Source organism: Ovis aries, chromosome 19, assembly GCF_016772045.2.
Source record: "Ovis aries strain OAR_USU_Benz2616 breed Rambouillet chromosome 19, ARS-UI_Ramb_v3.0, whole genome shotgun sequence".
NCBI classification, from domain to species: Eukaryota; Metazoa; Chordata; class Mammalia; order Artiodactyla; family Bovidae; genus Ovis; species Ovis aries.
Window position 1 is genome coordinate 1,786,026 of NC_056072.1, and position 18,821 is coordinate 1,804,846.

At 40.6% G+C, this 18,821-nt stretch overlaps 1 protein-coding gene across 19 annotated transcripts in view; it reads right to left on the reverse strand.

Moving 5' to 3' along the window:
* Positions 1-18,821, reverse strand: part of SLC4A7 (solute carrier family 4 member 7) — a 124,862-nt gene that overhangs the window by 19,470 nt on the left and 86,571 nt on the right. For 13 of the 19 annotated variants that reach the window (XR_009597328.1, XM_060402059.1, XM_027957933.2 and 10 more), the window contains 8 exons: positions 17,642-17,887; positions 15,727-15,832; positions 12,733-12,894; positions 11,923-12,036; positions 9,342-9,503; positions 8,945-9,196; positions 4,586-4,654; positions 3,119-3,292 (listed from right to left, as the gene is read on the reverse strand). Coding sequence is in view for 18 of the 19 variants with exons in the window: in XM_060402059.1 (XP_060258042.1) it covers positions 3,119-3,292; positions 4,586-4,654; positions 8,945-9,196; positions 9,342-9,503; positions 11,923-12,036; positions 12,733-12,894; positions 15,727-15,832; positions 17,642-17,887 (1,285 nt within the window). In the remaining variant the exon portion in view is untranslated. Of the gene's footprint in view, positions 1-3,118; positions 3,293-4,585; positions 4,655-8,944; positions 9,197-9,341; positions 9,504-11,922; positions 12,037-12,732; positions 12,895-13,733; positions 14,879-15,726; positions 15,833-17,641; positions 17,888-18,821 lie in introns of those variants that run through there. The other 6 variants (XM_042235762.1, XM_060402057.1, XM_060402058.1 and 3 more) reach the window with 3 other exon arrangements.

Consider the following 18,821-nt stretch of genomic DNA (forward strand, 5'->3'; position numbering starts at 1 on the left):
TTCCCTACCTTCTTTGAAAAATTATCTTCAACCACTCAGTTATATGAATAATTTTCTAAATTTTTACTATAACTTTTTAAAAAATTTAAATCATGAAGTGATTTACTATTTCTTTGGAATATGATATTACATAGCAACTTTATCTCAGCTTCCCTTGTGGCTCAGCTGATAAAGAATCTGCCTGCAATGTGGGGGACCTGGGTTTAATCCCTGGGTTGGGACGATCCCCTGGAGAAGGGAAAGGCTACCCACTCTAGTATTCTGGTCTGGAGAATTCCATGGACTGTACAGTCCATGGGGTCGCAGAGTTGGACATGACTGAGCAACTTTCACTCACTCACTCAGCAACTTTAGCTCCCAGTATGTAGTCTAATCTTTTATTATTTTTCCATTTAAGTGAATTTACTGCCTTTAATGAAATATTCAGGTGGTAAATTCTCATTTATTCTGATAAATTTCTGAAGTCACCAGTCCTGTTTTCAGATCTATTTGTCAATTCTTATGAGATTTCATACTGTGTTAGCCATGCTGACTTGATGGCAACTTGTAAATATTCATTATCAAAACACTATGGCATTAGCACAGAATCAAGTCCTTCAACCCTCAACCCAACCAGGAATTATGAATTATAATGACCTTTGTTTCATGTATTCTCTGATATTTATTACAACTATATTTTCCTTTAATATATAATTTACGTATCTAAAAATATCATATATAGAGTTTGATGCTTCTGAAAAACACATATACTCTTGTAACCCACGCCCCAGCAGGACACAGAGTATTTCCACCATCCATGTTGTGGCTCTGGCATCTATTTATATCTATGAACTTTAAAATTACCCAGTTCTCACTGATACCACCCTTCTGCCCCAAAGATACAAATATACATGCAAATAAAATTAGTAAACTTCATACTTGGAAGTGATATTTTAATAATACTAATAAGTACCTCAAACAAATATGGTGTATGTTTCTATCTGTTCAGGTCTTAATTTTATGTCCTGTAGTATTGTTAAGGGTCGACTTGTGTCCCTCTGGAAAACATTTAAGTACCAGCCCCTAGTACCTCATAATGAGACTTTATTTAGACACAGGGTTGCTGCAGCTGTAATTAATTAAGAAGAGGTCACGCTGGAGAGAAAGGGCTCCTTGTGCAGCACCCTAGCACTGTGCTGAAACGGTCATATGCCGACACAGTGACCACACGGCACAAGCCGTCACAGAGACAGACCCGAGTTATGCAACTGCAGGCCAAGGGGCGCCAAAGGCTGTCCGCAGAGGCCAGGGAGAGGAAGAGGAGGACTGCCCTTCAGGTGTCGGGGGCAGCAGGGCCCGGGCCGTACCTCGGCTTCTGACTGCTGGCCTCCAGAACTGTGACACAAATTTCTGCTGCTTTAAGCCAATCAGTCTGTGACACTTTACCAGCTCTAAGAAACTAATACAAATATTACTATACTTTTTTTCTCTTTAAATAAGTATCTCCTTTTCAATTTATTAACTATTTTATAGTTTTTGGTCACCATTATGAGTAAAATTTTTTTCATTTCAATTTTTAGCATTGTTACTAAGATAGAGCCTGTATACTGGTTATCATGTTTTCTTATATCCAGCTACCTTAACAAAATTCTTTCTAATTCTATTAAGAGATTTTAGTCTTTTTTGAGTCATTTGGGCTAATACATATACAAATAATGCTATCGTGTCATTATACCAATTATTATATTACTCTTATACCACAGTCAGAACTTGCAATTCATACCGTTAACACTAGTAAACAGTGGGCTTCTCCCTCTAGGTCAGGGGTAGGCAAACCACAAGACCCTGGGATAAATCCATTCTACCGCCTGTTCTGTATGGCTTATGAGCTAAGAATAGCTTTTACAGATGAGCATTTAGATCTAATCTGATGAGAGGAACAGTAACTTTTAACTAACTCCAATTAAGTGAGATATTGTTCCAAATGAAAAATTCTCTTCTCATTGGCAGTCTTTCATTTAAAAAAAAAGCTGTACAACTACGTTTTGAATTTTATCAGTAAAAACAGTGGAAATGTCCCTCCTGTTATGTAAGCGTCTACACAACAGTCCAGAGGCCTTCAGAGTTGGTCCTTTACATAGAAAAGGTTACTGACTTCTACTCTAGATGCTCATGTACTGGTATAGACTCAGGTACTATTGTCTTAAAACCCCTCAAACCACAGCTGTGGTTATCTATTTTTTCTCTTTCTTAATCGTGTATATTTTACTTATTATAAAGGAGTTATCCATTATTTTTACAAATAAAAACTTAGTTGCATTTAGGTCTTCTTGAAAAATAAGGGCAATGAAAAGTGTACATTTTCCTACATGTATTACTTTAGCTCTGTCTCATAGATAAAAAGTTATTCATTTCAATATCTCCTCAGTGGTTCCCCCCCCCCCACCCCTCAGTGGTTAATTTTGAGAGTACTCTGTTTTTAATTTATTTTTTTTATTTTTTTTACTTTACAATACTGTATTGGTTTTGCCATACATTGACATGAATCCACCACGGGTGTACATGCATTCCCAAACATGAACCCCCCTCCCACCTCCCTCCCCATAACATCTCTCTGGGTCATTAACCTCAGTTTTCCACCCCGGGCTTATTTTAGAATTTAGTCTCTAAATACTGAATATTTCTTAGCGGCTTTTAAATATTCATTTGTAATTTAATTATCTGCAATCAGGGAATATTACCTGTATAATTTTCAAAGATTTTCTTTGTTGCCATGTATATAAATCAACTTTTACATAATATTTGCAAAAGGATATCTGCAAATAGCCTCTAGCTTTTAGGTCAGGCTAATATTTGCTTCATAAACGTCCTAAACTCTGAAGCTGTTTAAAAATACAAAACAGTATTCTATACCCTAGGACTAAAAATAAAAATAAAATTAGAAAATGACAAGCAAAATTTAACTTTGAAAACGATGGGTTTCTTAGCCAGAAAGGGCTAATTCACATTTCAAAACATCTGAGATTCTTAAAATCCTTTTCTGCAAGTTAACTATGAATATTAATAAAAGACAACTGCTATCAACACACAAAGACGTCACTATTAACAGCTGGTAATAAACTCCGGGAAAAAGGCTCACCATCATGGGGAACACGACTGCAGCCGCGGAGGCTTTTATCGCCCACAGCAGGACCAGGCAGGTGAGCTGGACGGCGGTGAAGGCGTGCACCTTCCAGAGGGGCACGTGGCGCAGGTAGATCAGGCCGGGCTGGTGCTTGGCCGGCATGCCGAGCAGCTTGATGCGGTCAAAGAGCTAGCGTCAGGTGGGAAACGAGACAGGAGGGTTTCAACAGAAAGCACACTTCTGCTACTTAGGAAAAGAAACTGCATCTACTTCAGGGTAATTTCCCTGGTGCTAAGATGTCCTGATAACACAGGACAGTGTTTCAGTTGACATCTTCATCCAGGAGAAAAAAAGCAAGGCAACCATTTGAACGAACGTGATTTCATGAATCAGAAACTCAAGTCAACATGTTTTAAATTGGGGAATTAAACTAGCTTCACAAATTTATCTATGAAAAAACGCACAACTCCTTTAATCTCTTTGACCTCTTTACCTAATATGTAAAATAAGAGAGTAACAATCTCCTAGAGTTCTTTCTAGATCTAACACGACCAATTTCTATGAAAATAACCTGAGGTAACAATCACCAATTTTTCACCAAATGAAGCAGAAACCATGAGCAGTTTCCTGGGCCTCTTTATAAACTGCGAATAAGAGCAGCCCTACACACCTCACAAAATTGTTGCAAAACAATAAAGTGAGTTAATGAGAGCGTCTCTTGACCACAGGAAGGCAGAGCCTGGACTGTGTGAGAAAGCAAGGGTGCTGCGTCCGAGGCGCCCGGCGCCCCGGCGCTGGGACCACATGCTGTCTGCAGCCGGGAGTGGTGCCAGCGCCGCCGGGGCAGCTGCACGTCCTGCATGACGGCTGCATCCACACAAATCCTAACGCGCTCCATCAGCCTGCCCAAGAGAGGCTGCAAATGAGCAAAACAGCGGTGACAGCACTGGATTCTAGCCTGTGCTCCACTGCTCAGTGAAAAACTTTCAGTGAGTGTTTCTGCGTCACCATTGACAAAATCAGCATTTCCCCCTTTCCTGCTTCCCAAGGTTGTTCTGAGGATAAGGGTACCAGGCTCTATGAACTGCACTGCCCCACACAAACGGCAGGTGTTGCCATGGTTATAGAAAACTAATATCTACATTTCTTTTTCAGCAACTCAAACTGCTGTTCCAACATGCCAGAGATACCCTTTTTCCTCCATTCCAATCCTTTTAATCCTCCCTCTTACTATATTAGCCTTCATTGATAGTTACTTTTCATTAGCTTCCATTAAAATATGTAAGGACATAGGTCATGATGTCACTTTCAGGGGAAAAAATATGTACAACAATAATTATTTAGAAAATGTGGACTTAAAGTCAATAGTTAATCTGCCAAAATATCAAAGCTGAGAATACATCACTACCATCACAGAAACAATCTTTGAAAATGCACAATGCTTAAGTTTTTCTACAAAATCATTAAATGCTTGCGACTTGCCTGGATCCCTTTTAATGAGGAAACTCCCATATAAAGGAAAACGCCATACAGAACAGGCATTGGAATGAACTGGAAGCAAAATGACCACAGTTAGGAATCATGCAACTAAAACAATTTCACATGAAAGATTCATAAAAACACTGTGAGTTCCTATGAGATCGAGTTGAAAGATCTTTCACTGATGACAGGGAGTTCCCGATGGCTCACTGGTGAAGAATCTGCCTGTACTGCAAGAGACACAGGAGATGCACGTTCAGTCCCTGGGTCAGGAGGATTCCCTGGGTCAGGAGGATCCCCTGGAGGAGGAAACGGCAACCCACTGCTGTCTTCTTGCCTGGAGAGTCCCGCAGAAAGAGGAGCCTGCAGGACTGCAGTCCATGGGATCACACGGAGTCAGACACAACTGAGCTTCACACTCAGCCAGTGATGCTGCTGCTGCTGCTAAGTCGCTCCAGTCGTGTCCGACTCTGTGCGACCCCATAGACTGCAGCCCACCAGGCTCACCCGTCCCTGGGATTCTCCAGGCAAGAACACTGGAGTGGGTTGCCATTTCTCTCCAATGCATGAAAGTGAAAAATCAAAGTGAAGTCGCTCAGTCGTGTCCGACTCTTAGCGACCCCATGGACTGCAGCCCACCAGGCTCTTCCGTCCATGGGCTTTTCCAGGCAAGAGTACTGGAGTGAGGTGCCATCGCCTTCTCCACAGTCAGTGATGACACTTGTGATAATGGTGATCACACGCACTTCAGTCACGACACTGAACTTTTCTATAAACAAGAAAAGCGCTAGTATACAATAACCTTGAAGAATCATCTTCGAATGCTCTCTTCTAAGAAGGGACTATGTTCCATGGTTAAGAGGACAGGCACCACAATCAGACTGTTTGGCTTAAAAGCCCTTTTAACCTCTTACTGAGACTTAACCTCTCTTTCTTTTGGCTTCTGCGTCAGATTGCCTTGAAGGTTAAAAACTTCAAATTCATAGAACACTCAGAAAAGCACAAGGTGCATATTAAACCACTCAAAAAGCATTAGCCATGATCATCACTGTCACTACCCCTACAGGGACTGTTAAGCAGTGCCATTTACTGAATGTGTATAATAAAGAAACACCACTTCCCAAAAGAATGTTCTCATTACTTCAGCAGGAAGTGGGATCCCAAACTGCCTACGAGCCCATGTCCAGGTCTTCCACAGGAAGGCCAGCAACACTGACGCAAACACCACGTCAACACTCACCCAGGGAGAGCCCGCTGAGGAAAGGAGACCTAACCGCCAGCCAACGGAGAGTCATGCTCACTCCCTACTACACAGCCTGGTATGTGCTGAACTAAGGACAGCGGAAGACAAGAAAACACGCCAAAAGTTCCATCAGCACCCTCAGGGAACCCCAGGATAACACTTAATGCATAAAGCAACTTTAGAATGCTAGGGAAAAAGGAGTAACCAGAATGAAAAAAATTAAAGATATAATTATCAAAATAATTTGAAAGAATTTTAGAATAATGATTTTGACAAGACTAAAGAGATCATTAAAATGATAAGGAAAATAGGGGAAATTTTAACAGTGAGAGTAGAGAGGAGGAATGTAACTATGTATCCAGGAGGTCTAACATCTGTCTACTTGAAAGTGAAAAAACATCTAAGAGAAAACAGAAGAGGAAATGAACAGCTAAAGAATATTCACATAGTCAAGGCCCAAGTTTCCAGAGTAAAAGGATGCACAGAGAGACAAGCAGGGTAAACTAAAAAGTACCTATCTATCTACCTAAGTACCACGGTGAAATTGCAAAACACTATGAGTCCTGGGTGTTCACTGCAAGGACTGATGCTGAAGCTGAAACTCCAATATTTTGGCCAGCTAATTTGAAGAGCTGACCCATTTGAAAAGACCCTGATGTTGGGAAAGGTTGAAGGCAGGAGGAAAAGGGGGCGACAGAGGATGAGATGGCTGGATGGCATTACCGACTCAATGGACATGAGTTTGGATAAACTCTGGGAGTTGGTGATGGACAGGGAGGTCTGGCGTGTTGCGGTTCATGGGGTTGCAAAGAGTTGGACACGACTGAACGACTGAATTGAACTGAGAATGGTAAAAAATGCTTCTGAAGATACAAACACCAAATAGACATCAGATCTCTTATCAGAACCACTGATCTTCAAGCAACAACAACTTTAAGACTCAAAGAACAATACACTTGAACCCTGAAATGAATACCCATCTATTAAACAAATGTGAGAGTAATTTGAAATATGTAAGAACTCTGAAAGTTCACTAATTATGGTGCCATACATGCAAAAATTACTCAAGGGGTTCCTTTAGCATTATAAAAAAATTTAGCAATACAAGAAAAAGTGAAACATGTACTTTTTCAAAAAGAGAAGTTAACAGATATTAAGAAAACTTATCAGGCTATTATTCTAAAACAGTAGGAGCTTGGGAAATGAGGTATATTTCTGCCTCCACACAGGCTGATCTCACTGCTTAGTCCTTGGCGAGTATTTTTATATCATCATAACACTGATTACACGTCCCCCGAAGGTTTACATTTCTATAATTTAACTTACAAAAAAAGGAAAAAGAGTGCAGATGTGGGCAACCTTTACAATAATAAAATGTAGCCAACCGAACACCAAGTGATGAAAGGGAGAAGGGGATGTGGGGGTAGATCTTCATGAAAGATGTAACCTCAGGTCAGAGGCTCTCAAGCTTTTTAGTCTAAGAACCCTTTTTCACTCCTAACAAGTACAGAGGACCCTCCTCCCAAATATTTTTGCCTATGTGGATTCTATACTTAGAGAGATACATAAATAGATAAGCAGGTAGTTGTATTGGAAATAGATACCACATTAGAAATTAAAAGAAAACTTTTAAATAGTTATTCTTAGTTCATTTCAAAATAATAAACGCCTTACAAGGTAATATAAAGAATATACTTTTACTGGAAAGCTGTAATTTCCAAAGAACATAAGATTAAGTGAGAAGAGCAGCACTCCTCCGTGTCCCTGTAAATCCTTCAGTGGGTGGTAACACAGGACCCCACTCTCACGCCCGCATCTAGCTCAGCGTGCTGCCTACACGATTCTGGCCAAAGGCCGTGAGGACAACCCCGACTCACACAGGTGCACACCTGGGCAAGCGCAGCCCCTGCAACCCCAGACAGAGGTCCTTGGGCGAGCCTTTAAGAATCACTGTCTTAGGCAGTGAGAGTCACTATTTTCACTATTTCATTAAAGATAATAAAGTTAGAAATAACATTATGAAAGTGTATAGAACCGTAATGGCACTGACTAACAAAATATCTTAAAAACAAAGGAGTAAAAAGTTAACGTGGAGAGAGTTGCTTTTGGAAAGTGAGAAAACAAGCTCTTCATTTTAGAGCTTTCTTGATATTCTACTTGAATTTTTCTGCTTATATGCAATTAATACTTTAAAATGTTTGAAACTACTAAAAAAAAAAAACCATGTAAAGGGCAACCGTGGCCAGCAGGGGGAAGTGTTCACACAAGACTGCACCGCACGCTTCTGTCTCTTGGGGTTCTAACAAGACACTCACCACCATGAAGAAACTGCCCATCTGTCTATCTGCTTCACCAGCCAGACTGCCAAATTCTTCAAAGCAGACACTGTCCTATTTGTTACTGTTTCCTCAGTAACTAACAGTACAGAAAGTACTCAACAAATATTTGGCCAATTAGCCGGCTCCACAAAAGAAGGCCAAAGAATTCTAGTACTAACAACAGTTTTTTCAGTTAATTCGTAACACGCTCCACATTTGTACTGTAATTTATAAATAGTTTACAAACAAACAAATAAATAATGGAGTTGAGCTCTTTCATGATGAACAGAAAATACCAGATTATATCTGCTATGACTGTTTTTTGTTAAATTACCAGAGTCAGTAGAATATGTATAGTAAATCTCAGATGTGACTAAAAGATGAGTGCTACTACTTATATCTCATTTAGTTCATCAGGAAGAATGTACTAATTCAATTAATAGCAGTATTCTTTTTTACATTTCAGTTAAATTACTATTTCATCCACCTTTCAATAATACTTCCTCTAATATGCTTATAAAATTCTCTAGGTATATTCTTCCTTTAGATCATAACTAAGCCACAGATGAACTTCTTCCAAAACTCTAGTCTTTAATAGTACCCTTTCACATTATTTTTCAAAAGCATACAATCTAACCCTGATGCTTACCATAGCAACTACCATTCCAAAATATTATTTTCCAAGTAAACTCTAGGAAATGAAACTATTTTAGATATTTTAAATGTTTCACTTTCATACCACCAAATATAAATTTTATGACAAAAAAAGATTTTTAAAACATTGCAACAAAGAGATTTTACCTTTAGTACTGAAGTCATGAACACAGACAGGCCCATTAGAATAAAGATCATTAGCCCTGTCACCCGCTGTTCACGAATGCCCAAAAACTTGGGTTGCTCCCCAGGAGCAGAGCATTCAGATTCCACTTTCAGGCTGTTGACATGACTTATTGACAGCACTGTTGCAGCCACAAACCACGGAAGGCCCATGACAGAGCACACCCCCAGCATGACACCGACCACGAGCAGGTCCAGGTGGTAGCCGGCTCCTTTCTGAAAAGGGGAACCACACGAGTGTCCGTCAGCACATACTGTTCTTTCAGGTTCAAAGTCTGCACTACTCATAAAGAGAGAGGGAACTCGTGTTCACCACCTCCAACTCAAAGAAACAACTCTCGGGACGCGCTCTGCAAGTTACCTTCAACTTGTGCTCCTTTCTGTTGATGATCACCGCTGTGATCTGCTGATCCATGAAGATGAGGATGGTGCAGAGCAGAGCCGGAATGGCGGCTATTAATAAGGTCCACCAAGGGTTCTCTCCCAGTGGGCTTATGATCCAGCCCCTATTTTTATCAGTAGGCTGTTAAAACATCGAAAAATTCAAAGGAAGAAAGAAAAGTTTCCTTTTAACAGCACAGACTGTGTCTACCCTCAAGAAATGCCAAGGCGTTGGAAAGAACTGGACACTGGACTCTGTCGTGAATTATCTGCAGCGACGCTCATGGGGACTTTCTTGTCCCCGAGGCAGGTCCCTATGCACGTGACTGAGCCACCTGCTCCATTCGGAGGTAGAATCTATGTCCTCCCCTTGGACCTGGGAACAAGGCCACAGTGACCCTGTGATCCTGCGTCTTGACCTGGAAGGACCTTGCTGCTGCTTTTCTAGCCTCCTGGAGCCCCGGGGTTAAGCTCTGAGTAAGCCTGGATGAGCTTTCTGGAGGATGAGACACAGGATGATGAGACGGGTAGGAGGCAGCTACCAGTCCCTTCATTCAGCCTCTGTGCTGAGCTCCTAGACATGCCCCCACCGAGACAGTAAAGACAGCAGGCACCCAAAGATCCTCACCAGGAGACCAGACCACCCCCACCTTAGCCTAGGGTCAACACCACAGATTTATGAACAAAAAGAACTGTTGTTTAAGGATATGATGTTTTAGGAGATTTGTTATGCAGAAATAGGTAAATGAAGCAGACTTTCATTTCAACACACGCCTATCCACTCCATATAAAGTGAAGTCAGACTATCTACGAGGTCACTCTTAAAACTATTAATAAACTGCCTGGAAGATCCTACAGACAAGTCACCGTGGCAGCGGCAGCGCTCAGTCCCCACGGGGCCTCGAGCCACTGTTCTTCCAAAGCAGGGACTGAAAAAACCCTGACACATTATCAGATGCCAACATATTTCAATGCTGCAACATAAAATCTGCTTTATAATGAAACGTTTTAAAGCTCCTAAGAATCTAGCATTCTTAGAGGGTACTGGATATATTTCTATTACTTAGCCTTTATATTAAGCCTATTTTTTTCTGCAAGAAAACATTTGTCAACATAAAAGGGAAATTAAAACATTTTCAAATTCAAATATTATCGTTTCCCCACACTGATACACATGACAATGCTTCACATTCAATACTGCACATGGATAAAAATGTTTTATCTATATAATGCATATATTCTTAACTGTTTATTTCCCCAAGTGTATTTAATAACCCTTGAAATCAGTTTGATACTTCAAAGCTAGATAAATGAGTAACAAAGGTATATTTGGAACCAGAATAAGGAAATGGGACCAGGATTACAGGAAATTACATTAATATAATCTACAGTTTTGTCAATTTGTAAGACTTGGTAAAGACAGAATGACTTAGATATAGTCATATCTAATGACTTAAAAGTTTTAGTGGCTCAATATCTATGCTTTTAAACAAAGGTCTCCAAACTTTTTAACTTATATACTCTTAGCAACAAAAAGACATTTATTTACCCAAATGATTCTATATTCACTTATGTATTACATTACTAACAATTATCTTTATAGTGAAATTTGCATCATAAATATTATAAAGTTTAATGTTTCTAATTTTTAGATAAAATATGAGTAGATCCATATAATTTGAGGATCATTTTCCACGATGTATTCTACTTTAGAGGACACAGGTTTTAAAAATGATCTATTTTTTAACCCCAGTGAGAGAGAAAACAGACTAAGTTTATCTTCACTATACTCCTTATTTCTAACCCCCTTTAAATTTTCTGCTTCTCAAGGAAGTCATATAATTTGCTAAATGCAAATACACGCCATGACACAAATACCTGACTATTAGAAATTTCCAGAAACTATTCAAAACCTACCATCTCCAACTTAGAAGGGAAAACAATGATCAGATGTTGCATTATACAGGCCACGGGGTCGGCAAAGGGTCAGATATGACTGAGTGCTGAACAACAACAGTACAAAAGATTTCCAGTTCTAAGGAAACCAAAGAGTTCATGGTTCCTCAGACTAAGCACCATTTTTCTTGTGGAAAAAAAATTCTTTCTTGATTCTGCTGAAAACTGTTACAAGACACTTTCCAATTACTGTCAGATGTCTCAATCACTCTTCTAGAAATTTAAATTAGGATCCCCTTGCTACTCTTATAAATTCAAGCTTGAGTTACTTTTTCACAAAGGAATAAAGAATGTTTCTTTCGCCTGGAGAGGGTATCATGAGCTCCAGCTACGAGGGCAGGACACTGGTCTCCTCACTATGAGTATTTCCACTCTCTGTGATGGGCTCGATTTGATACCTTCTCACTTATCTCCTCAATATCTTCACTTGTCTCCGTTCATCTTGTCATTGTTTATATCTGTGCAACGTATATATAATCTTTCCTTGCAAAGCATCAGCTCTTCACAGAGAATGTGCATATTTTAAAAATAATTACCCAGGAGGCAGTATCTTAAAGTAGTCTGGTATTTCCCAGTAACAAATAGCCAAGTGTTTTAATCCTTACCTCGAATTTTTCAGGAACATGAAGTTTAGGAGATGGAACGCCTACAAGGTAGTCAATCACAACCATTACTACTATGGTAAGAAATACAGCGAAGTCACTGATTGTCGATCGCACCTATGGGAAAGGGGTTATGTTAGTGCAGACACAGAAATCAGTCCTTTCTAAATGATTCATACCCTTTACAGATTAAATACGCCACTAGAAAGTGTGAATGAGCTTTTTAATTAGTGATGATGCATTAGTGAAACACATTCATAACTAAAATTTTCTACAAAAGATAAGAAACGCATTTCACAACTAACCTATCAGGTCCCTTGATGCCACTGTCTTTCTATTGTTAGCTCAGACAGGGCACACACACCTCTAAAGTTTTGTTCAACTATAATTGCTTTACAATGCTGTCTTAGTTTCTGCTGTACAACGAAGTGAATTAACTCCAGTGTACACATACGCCCCCTCCCTCTTGCACCTCCCTCCCACCCAGCCCGTCCAGGTCGTCACAGGGCACTGAGCTGAGCCCCCGTGGTACACTGGGCTGAGCCCCCATGGCACACTGCAGCTCCTCACTAGCGATCTGTTTTACATGTGGTGGTATATATGTCAATGCTGCGCTCAGTTCATCCCACCTTCCTCCTCCGCCCTACGTCCACGTGTCCGTCTGCTACACTTTTCACTGTGAATAATTTCCTTACAGCTACTTGACATAAAATTACTAACCTCAAACAGTATCTTATTGTTTTGAAATAAATCAAGGAAATGAAAACCAAAAACATGAGAATTACAAGAACTCCAAAATTAAACCCCAATTACCTTGGTAGGAAAATAGCGCTTGGTCTTAAATTGCTTGAGGAATGAAGACAGAAAAAACGTTGTGAAAAATAAGATGACAGACCAAAAGAGCACGTCTGGAATATACGGCCCGTGGAGGCCACACGCTGATCCTACAAATGCACCACGGTAGGCTCTACACTCCTGAAAAAGGGTGCAAACAGAAAAGGGAGGAACAAAGGGGAGACTTTACACTCCTGAAAAAGGGTGCAAACAGAAAAGGGAGGGTCAAAGGGGAGACTCTACACTCCTGAAAAAGGGTGCAAACAGAAAAGGGAGGGACAAAGGGGAGACTTCACACTCCTGAAAAAGGGTACAAACAGAAAAGGGAGGGACAAAGGGGAGTCTCAGAGGCCCAATAAATTAATGAGGAGCTTCTTCGACTGTAAGATGCTACTTCTCAAAAGACACGCCATTATTTTGTTTCACTTAGAAAAACTCACCATCAAGTCAACGTTAAAACACAATCAATTTTAAAACACATCTTGAGTTCAGAGAGGCAATGATTTGACAAACCTGTGGGGCTTAGAAATTACTGAAATGAAACAGTGTATTCTGTCAAGTTACTATGTCAGATACCCCCTTCTTTCAACTCTTTATTTCCTTTAGTGAAAGGTTTATATATTGAGCATTAATTCCCAAATATTTTGTTTGTATCATTGGTCAGCAATTTTACTATCTTTCCATTATTTTTGAACAAGTTGCTTAAAATAAAATCAAAAATCAGAAAATTACTACTCTGCCTTTACAATGCTGAATAAGAGATGGCTATAATACTAAATCCAACGCAATAGTAAAAACTGTGTTTGGCTTTTTTGACTTTTTTCTGACTTTTCTAAAGGTGAGATTAAAGCAGTAAAGTGAACCACTGAAATATTCCCATTAATAAAATCAATAACATAATCAATAATATAGCACAACTATGGAAATATATTGACTTGATTTTCCTTTTGAGGGAAAAGAATAACTGAAAGACAACCAGAGATTAACAAAAACAACTTATATTCTTATATTCTCTTATATTCTAATGAGATTCATTTTCAAAACATAACAAATCAGGCTTACTGAAACAAAAAAAAATAGCCAAAGGAGAATCCATTGATGTATTCTCAATAGCCAAACTGAGAATCCATTATTCTCAATTTCTGTGTGCTAACATTAGTAACCCTACAGTTTACAACATGGATCATAGAAATAAAAGCTACAGCTATACAAAGAAACTTAACATGGCCCTATTGGGTATCCAAAAAAAAACACACTGAACAGACCATATAAGTAATCTGAAATATTAGGACATCCTATTCAACATGAAATGAGTTTTTTTTGTTTCTATTTTTTTAACAAATCACTTTCATCTGAACACCTCTATTAACTCTCTTTCAGAACAAAAATTACTTGTTCAATACACAATAGTCAGCACTATTCTAAGCTGATGACTTACTGACACCGTGCTTTGTGTCCACACTGCGGCCAGAACCATCCGTGTTGGCAAGCTGTCATAAATCTATACCGCCCACACAACCAGCCAGCAGCCAGTCACATGGCAGCAGTGAGCACATGGAGCACGTCTAGTGCAGCCAAGAACCCGGCTTCTAACTCTGTTCACTGTACACTTAGATACAGACACACGTGGCCAGTGACTGCTGCACTGCACAGCGCAGATGTCAAGGACCAGCGGGTAACACCGCAGACGAAATCCCTGCAACTGCATATTCAGGAGCTACGAGGGAAAGGAGTGACCTACAATTGCTTACACGATACAAAAAGCACCAGAGTAGGCAGCTCAGGGGATGGCGGGTTTTCACTGATACTGCTAGCGTCACTGGACACCTTTATTTCTAAATCCCAACCTGGGAAGTGACCGAAACAGCTACTCTAGAGCTAGGACAGTATTTCCCAACAAAATACAAAAATACGTGTGTAACAGTCTTCAGCACCCAGTAGGTGCTCAGTATACATTTCTACTCTTCTTCCTTTTCTTTCTCTCAGTTCTCAAGTCAGACTAGTTTCTTCAAGGTAAACAGGTTCAGTCTGAGCATTCCCGATCTCCTGAACAGGCGGGTCCCAGAGAGATAGACCGAACAGAAGGCAGGACGAGTGCGGGCTGCTGAACTGTTAACTTCAGGACCTACAACCACAGGCCGATGAGCATGTGAATCCAAGAGGAACTAAAAACCTGAAAGCATATTCACATCTTTCCAATAATTAATATCTTGGAGGGCTTCCCTGGTGCTTCAGATGTTAAAGAATCTGCCTGCAACAGAGAAGACCCAGGTTCGATCCCTGGGTCAGGAAGGTCCCCTGGAGAAAAGAATGGCTACCCACTCCAGTGTCTTGCCTGAAGAATTCCATGGACAGAGGGGCATGGAGGGCTACAGTAGTCAATACAATTGAGCGACTACACTTTCACTTTTTTTTTTTTTTCAGTATCCTGGAAGCCAAACATAGTCCATCTTGATCTCTCTTCCCTTGATCTCAGGTTCCGTTTTTTTCAGCTTCTACACTTCAGGATATGATTTTTTTAAATGGGATAATTCTTATTTGGTCAACACAACACTATTCTGAAAACGATATTCATCAATCAAAAAGAAAACATAGGTTTACTCAGAAAGGGGCTTCCCATGTAGCTCAGCTGGTAAAGAATCCACCTACAATGCAAGAGACCTCAGTTAAATTCCTGGGCCGGGAAAATCCACTGGAGAACGGATAGGCTATCCACTCCAGTATTCTTGGGCTTCCCTGGTGGCTCAGCTGGTAAAAAGAATCCGCCTGCAATGCGGGAGACCTGTGTTCGATCCCTGGGTTGGGAAGATCCCCTGGAGAAGGGAAAGGCTACCCACTCCAGTATTCTGGCCTGTATAGTCCATGGGGTCGCAAAGAGTCAGACAACTGAGCGACTTTCACTTCATTTTACTCAGAAAAAGCTCAAGAACGAGGTTAACTGTCTGCACTAGCCTTCGCTTCATTTATACTCACAGACACAGTGAGGTTCCCCCAGGGAATGTCACGGGCTGTCACATTCTTTTCCTCCCACATCTTCAGCGTTTCATTGCCAGGGTTAGAAGGCTCAACACACACACATCTGAGAAATCAGAATTGGACACAGTTTTAAGGATTCTGAATTTCATGTTTACACTGCATTAAACCAGTTACACAGTGGGGTAGTTTTTAACTTCTTTATCCCATGTTATCATAAAATGCATGGAAAATAAGTGAAAACATTTCAGAAACAATGGAATGGAACGAAGTTTGGCTTACATGAATAAAGAATATGCTTACTTAATGCAACTAGTTGGACACATCCCTTGGGGCAGAACTATTTTCTTTAAAAATCTGGGAAGACACCACATTTAACATGATCAGCATCCACTGAATCTCATCACTTAACCCCATGGAGCCGCTGCCACCCCGCTGCCCACACACACAACAGGCACTGGGAACCAGTACAACTTCTACTCTTGTTAATTCCAGGAATTCTAGCAATTCCTTTATTCATCTTAAGGGTCACCCTTAAAGTAATGGGTAAAACCTCATTTTTCAGGACCGCACTAGGAGAGTCTAACTAATCAGAATTCAGTTCATACCCAGAACTATCTGACCTGCCTGGAAAAGCTAGAGACACACACGAGAAAACAAATCTCTGAATACTGATTTAAAAATGAAAAGAACAAACAAAAATATTCTCAACTGGACCGTGAGCTGTCTGAGAAAAGGTGGGAGGCTGGACTCTGGATTCACGGAGGCTCTGTCATTTACTAGCTGTCTGACCCAAGTCAAGTTTTAACCTTAAAGAGCCTCAGTTTCTTCATACACAAAAGGGGCTATGACACGAATGACTCACAAAGACGTGAATGACTAATACTGATGTGAATATTAAGCAACACTCAACACAGTGCCTGCCACAAAATGCCAGCTGAACAGAGGACTCGCACACACAGGAACAATCCTCTAGCTGCTGTCACGAGCTATGAAAATCATGCTCACACTTCTTAAAGATCAGAGTAACAGGGAAAGAGAGAGGACAGAAACTTACAGTAGAAAAAATAACTAGTTTGAGAACAAAGATGACACAAAATAGACTTGGTATCGAAGGGTCGCTAACGTTTTCAAACAGGTCAGTATCTTACGGGAAGTTGCAGACTCCTCCATCCTCTGTCCATCAAAGCTGAGGGTGTGGAGGACAGTGGGGGAGGAGAAGTGTGGCGCCGCAGCACGGGGTGGGGGGCAGGAGGAGGAAGGGTTTTGGTCACCATCTTCCTCTCTGAAAGTTTACCAAATGTAGGCTCAAGCTCATATTAACTGTGTGCAGGACAGCAAATACAGGCATCCACCTCAGAACGTGTTTTAATAACCTTCGTGATGTTTAAATGTCTGCCAACCGTTTGCAACTATTATAATTACTTCTCAAATCCCATTTTATTTTTGAGTCTTAAAATATTTTCATTTCATGCTTTATCACAAAGAAAATAATCCACGAAACAGCATACAACAGTATACTGAAATTTTATTTTAAAGTCACACCCACAAAAATTAACGAAAATGCACAACAGGAGCAATGTTTAAATAGATGGTGGGCAGCTGCCAAACAACGGAGCTTAAACTGGCCGATCCGATCTAAACATGGAAGCAAAAATAGATACACCTGGACAAGTTGTTTCATGGAATAACAGTGACTGAATTTGTTCAGTCACATTTACGTTCACTGAGCGCTTTGGTAAGATCTCACCTGTAACAAACAAGTCAACCTCCGTATAGCCAGTTGGGTAGTTATAGCTTGATATACAGTGAGCATCACGTTGCAAAAAAAAAAAAAAAAAAAAAATCTGTTTTCTTTTGCTCTGAAACGTCTGCAAAAATACATTTTAATATTAGGGGAAATAGAGACACTTACGAGTAGCTGGTCAGTTGCTCTAAATTGTTGTGCATATTAAAGGCATATGTTTCTCCTAAATGGAAGAGCTTCTCCAAAGCCTCGTAGATGAATATGATGCAGATGAGAGCTGCAAAAGCCTCTTCGGTGAACCGCGTGATGTAACACACAAGGCTGCTTGCATCTGTTGCAACCAAAACAATGCACAGGAAAGAAGTCCACAGACCAATACTGGTTCTCAGAGACAGATAGGAAAGGTGGTAATCTCTGTTTGGAAAGAAAAGTAAATGTGGACACGATCAACATATACATGCCAAACAGTACTGGTACTTAAAATTTCCATAATAAGCAGTAAGAACAGTACAAAAACCTGAGATTTCTAAAAGACAGCTTATTACGGAATAACAAAATAATGACCAGAGAAAGTTCTATGTGTTTTTTTTTTTTTGCTTCAACTGAAGACTAGCTTGTTATTAGACTTAACGGTTATATTTTACTTATACAAGTTCTACAGTGAAAACCTACCAGGCAATATGTACTTAAAAACAAAGAGCTCACTTTATAAACCAGTTATGAGGCATAAGCGACAGACGCCGGCCTCCAGGACACCCGGATGTGTGCTGCCCTCTCTGCAGACCCGGGGCTCCAGTGTGAACAGGGCGGCCACACCCCTGCCCCGCCGTCACACCTTCCCCACCACGAGCTCTGCCACCACCAGCGCCACCCATAGCGTGACTCATTTTCCAACTCAGTTTCAAATAAGTGAGCCTAAAACAGGTCAGGCCACTACATTCTCTGTTTATGTGCGTATCATGCCAGATCCGAATCAGCTTGCTCAGGGAAGAAAGAACCAGAACAAGAGGAATTAGGTGAATCAAACATGTAACAGCATCAAGCTGTTCCAGGCTAAACATCCAGCTGCATTGCTCTCACAAAAGGGACAGTACTGCTGGGTCAAATTCTGGGACCACGGGCCAGAGGCCTGCACCGACCCCACACGTGAACCACCCCCACCCGCTGCCTGGCAGAGCCAGCATCAGCCTCCTAGACGCACCTCTTTCTAAACTTCCTAATAAGACCGGCATACTGTACAATACCTAATTCAGATTTAACACCTTCTTATTAGGCTGAAATCTGCTAACACAAAGGATTTTTATTGTCCCTCACGTGCCATGCTTATCAGAACTCAAACGCACGGACT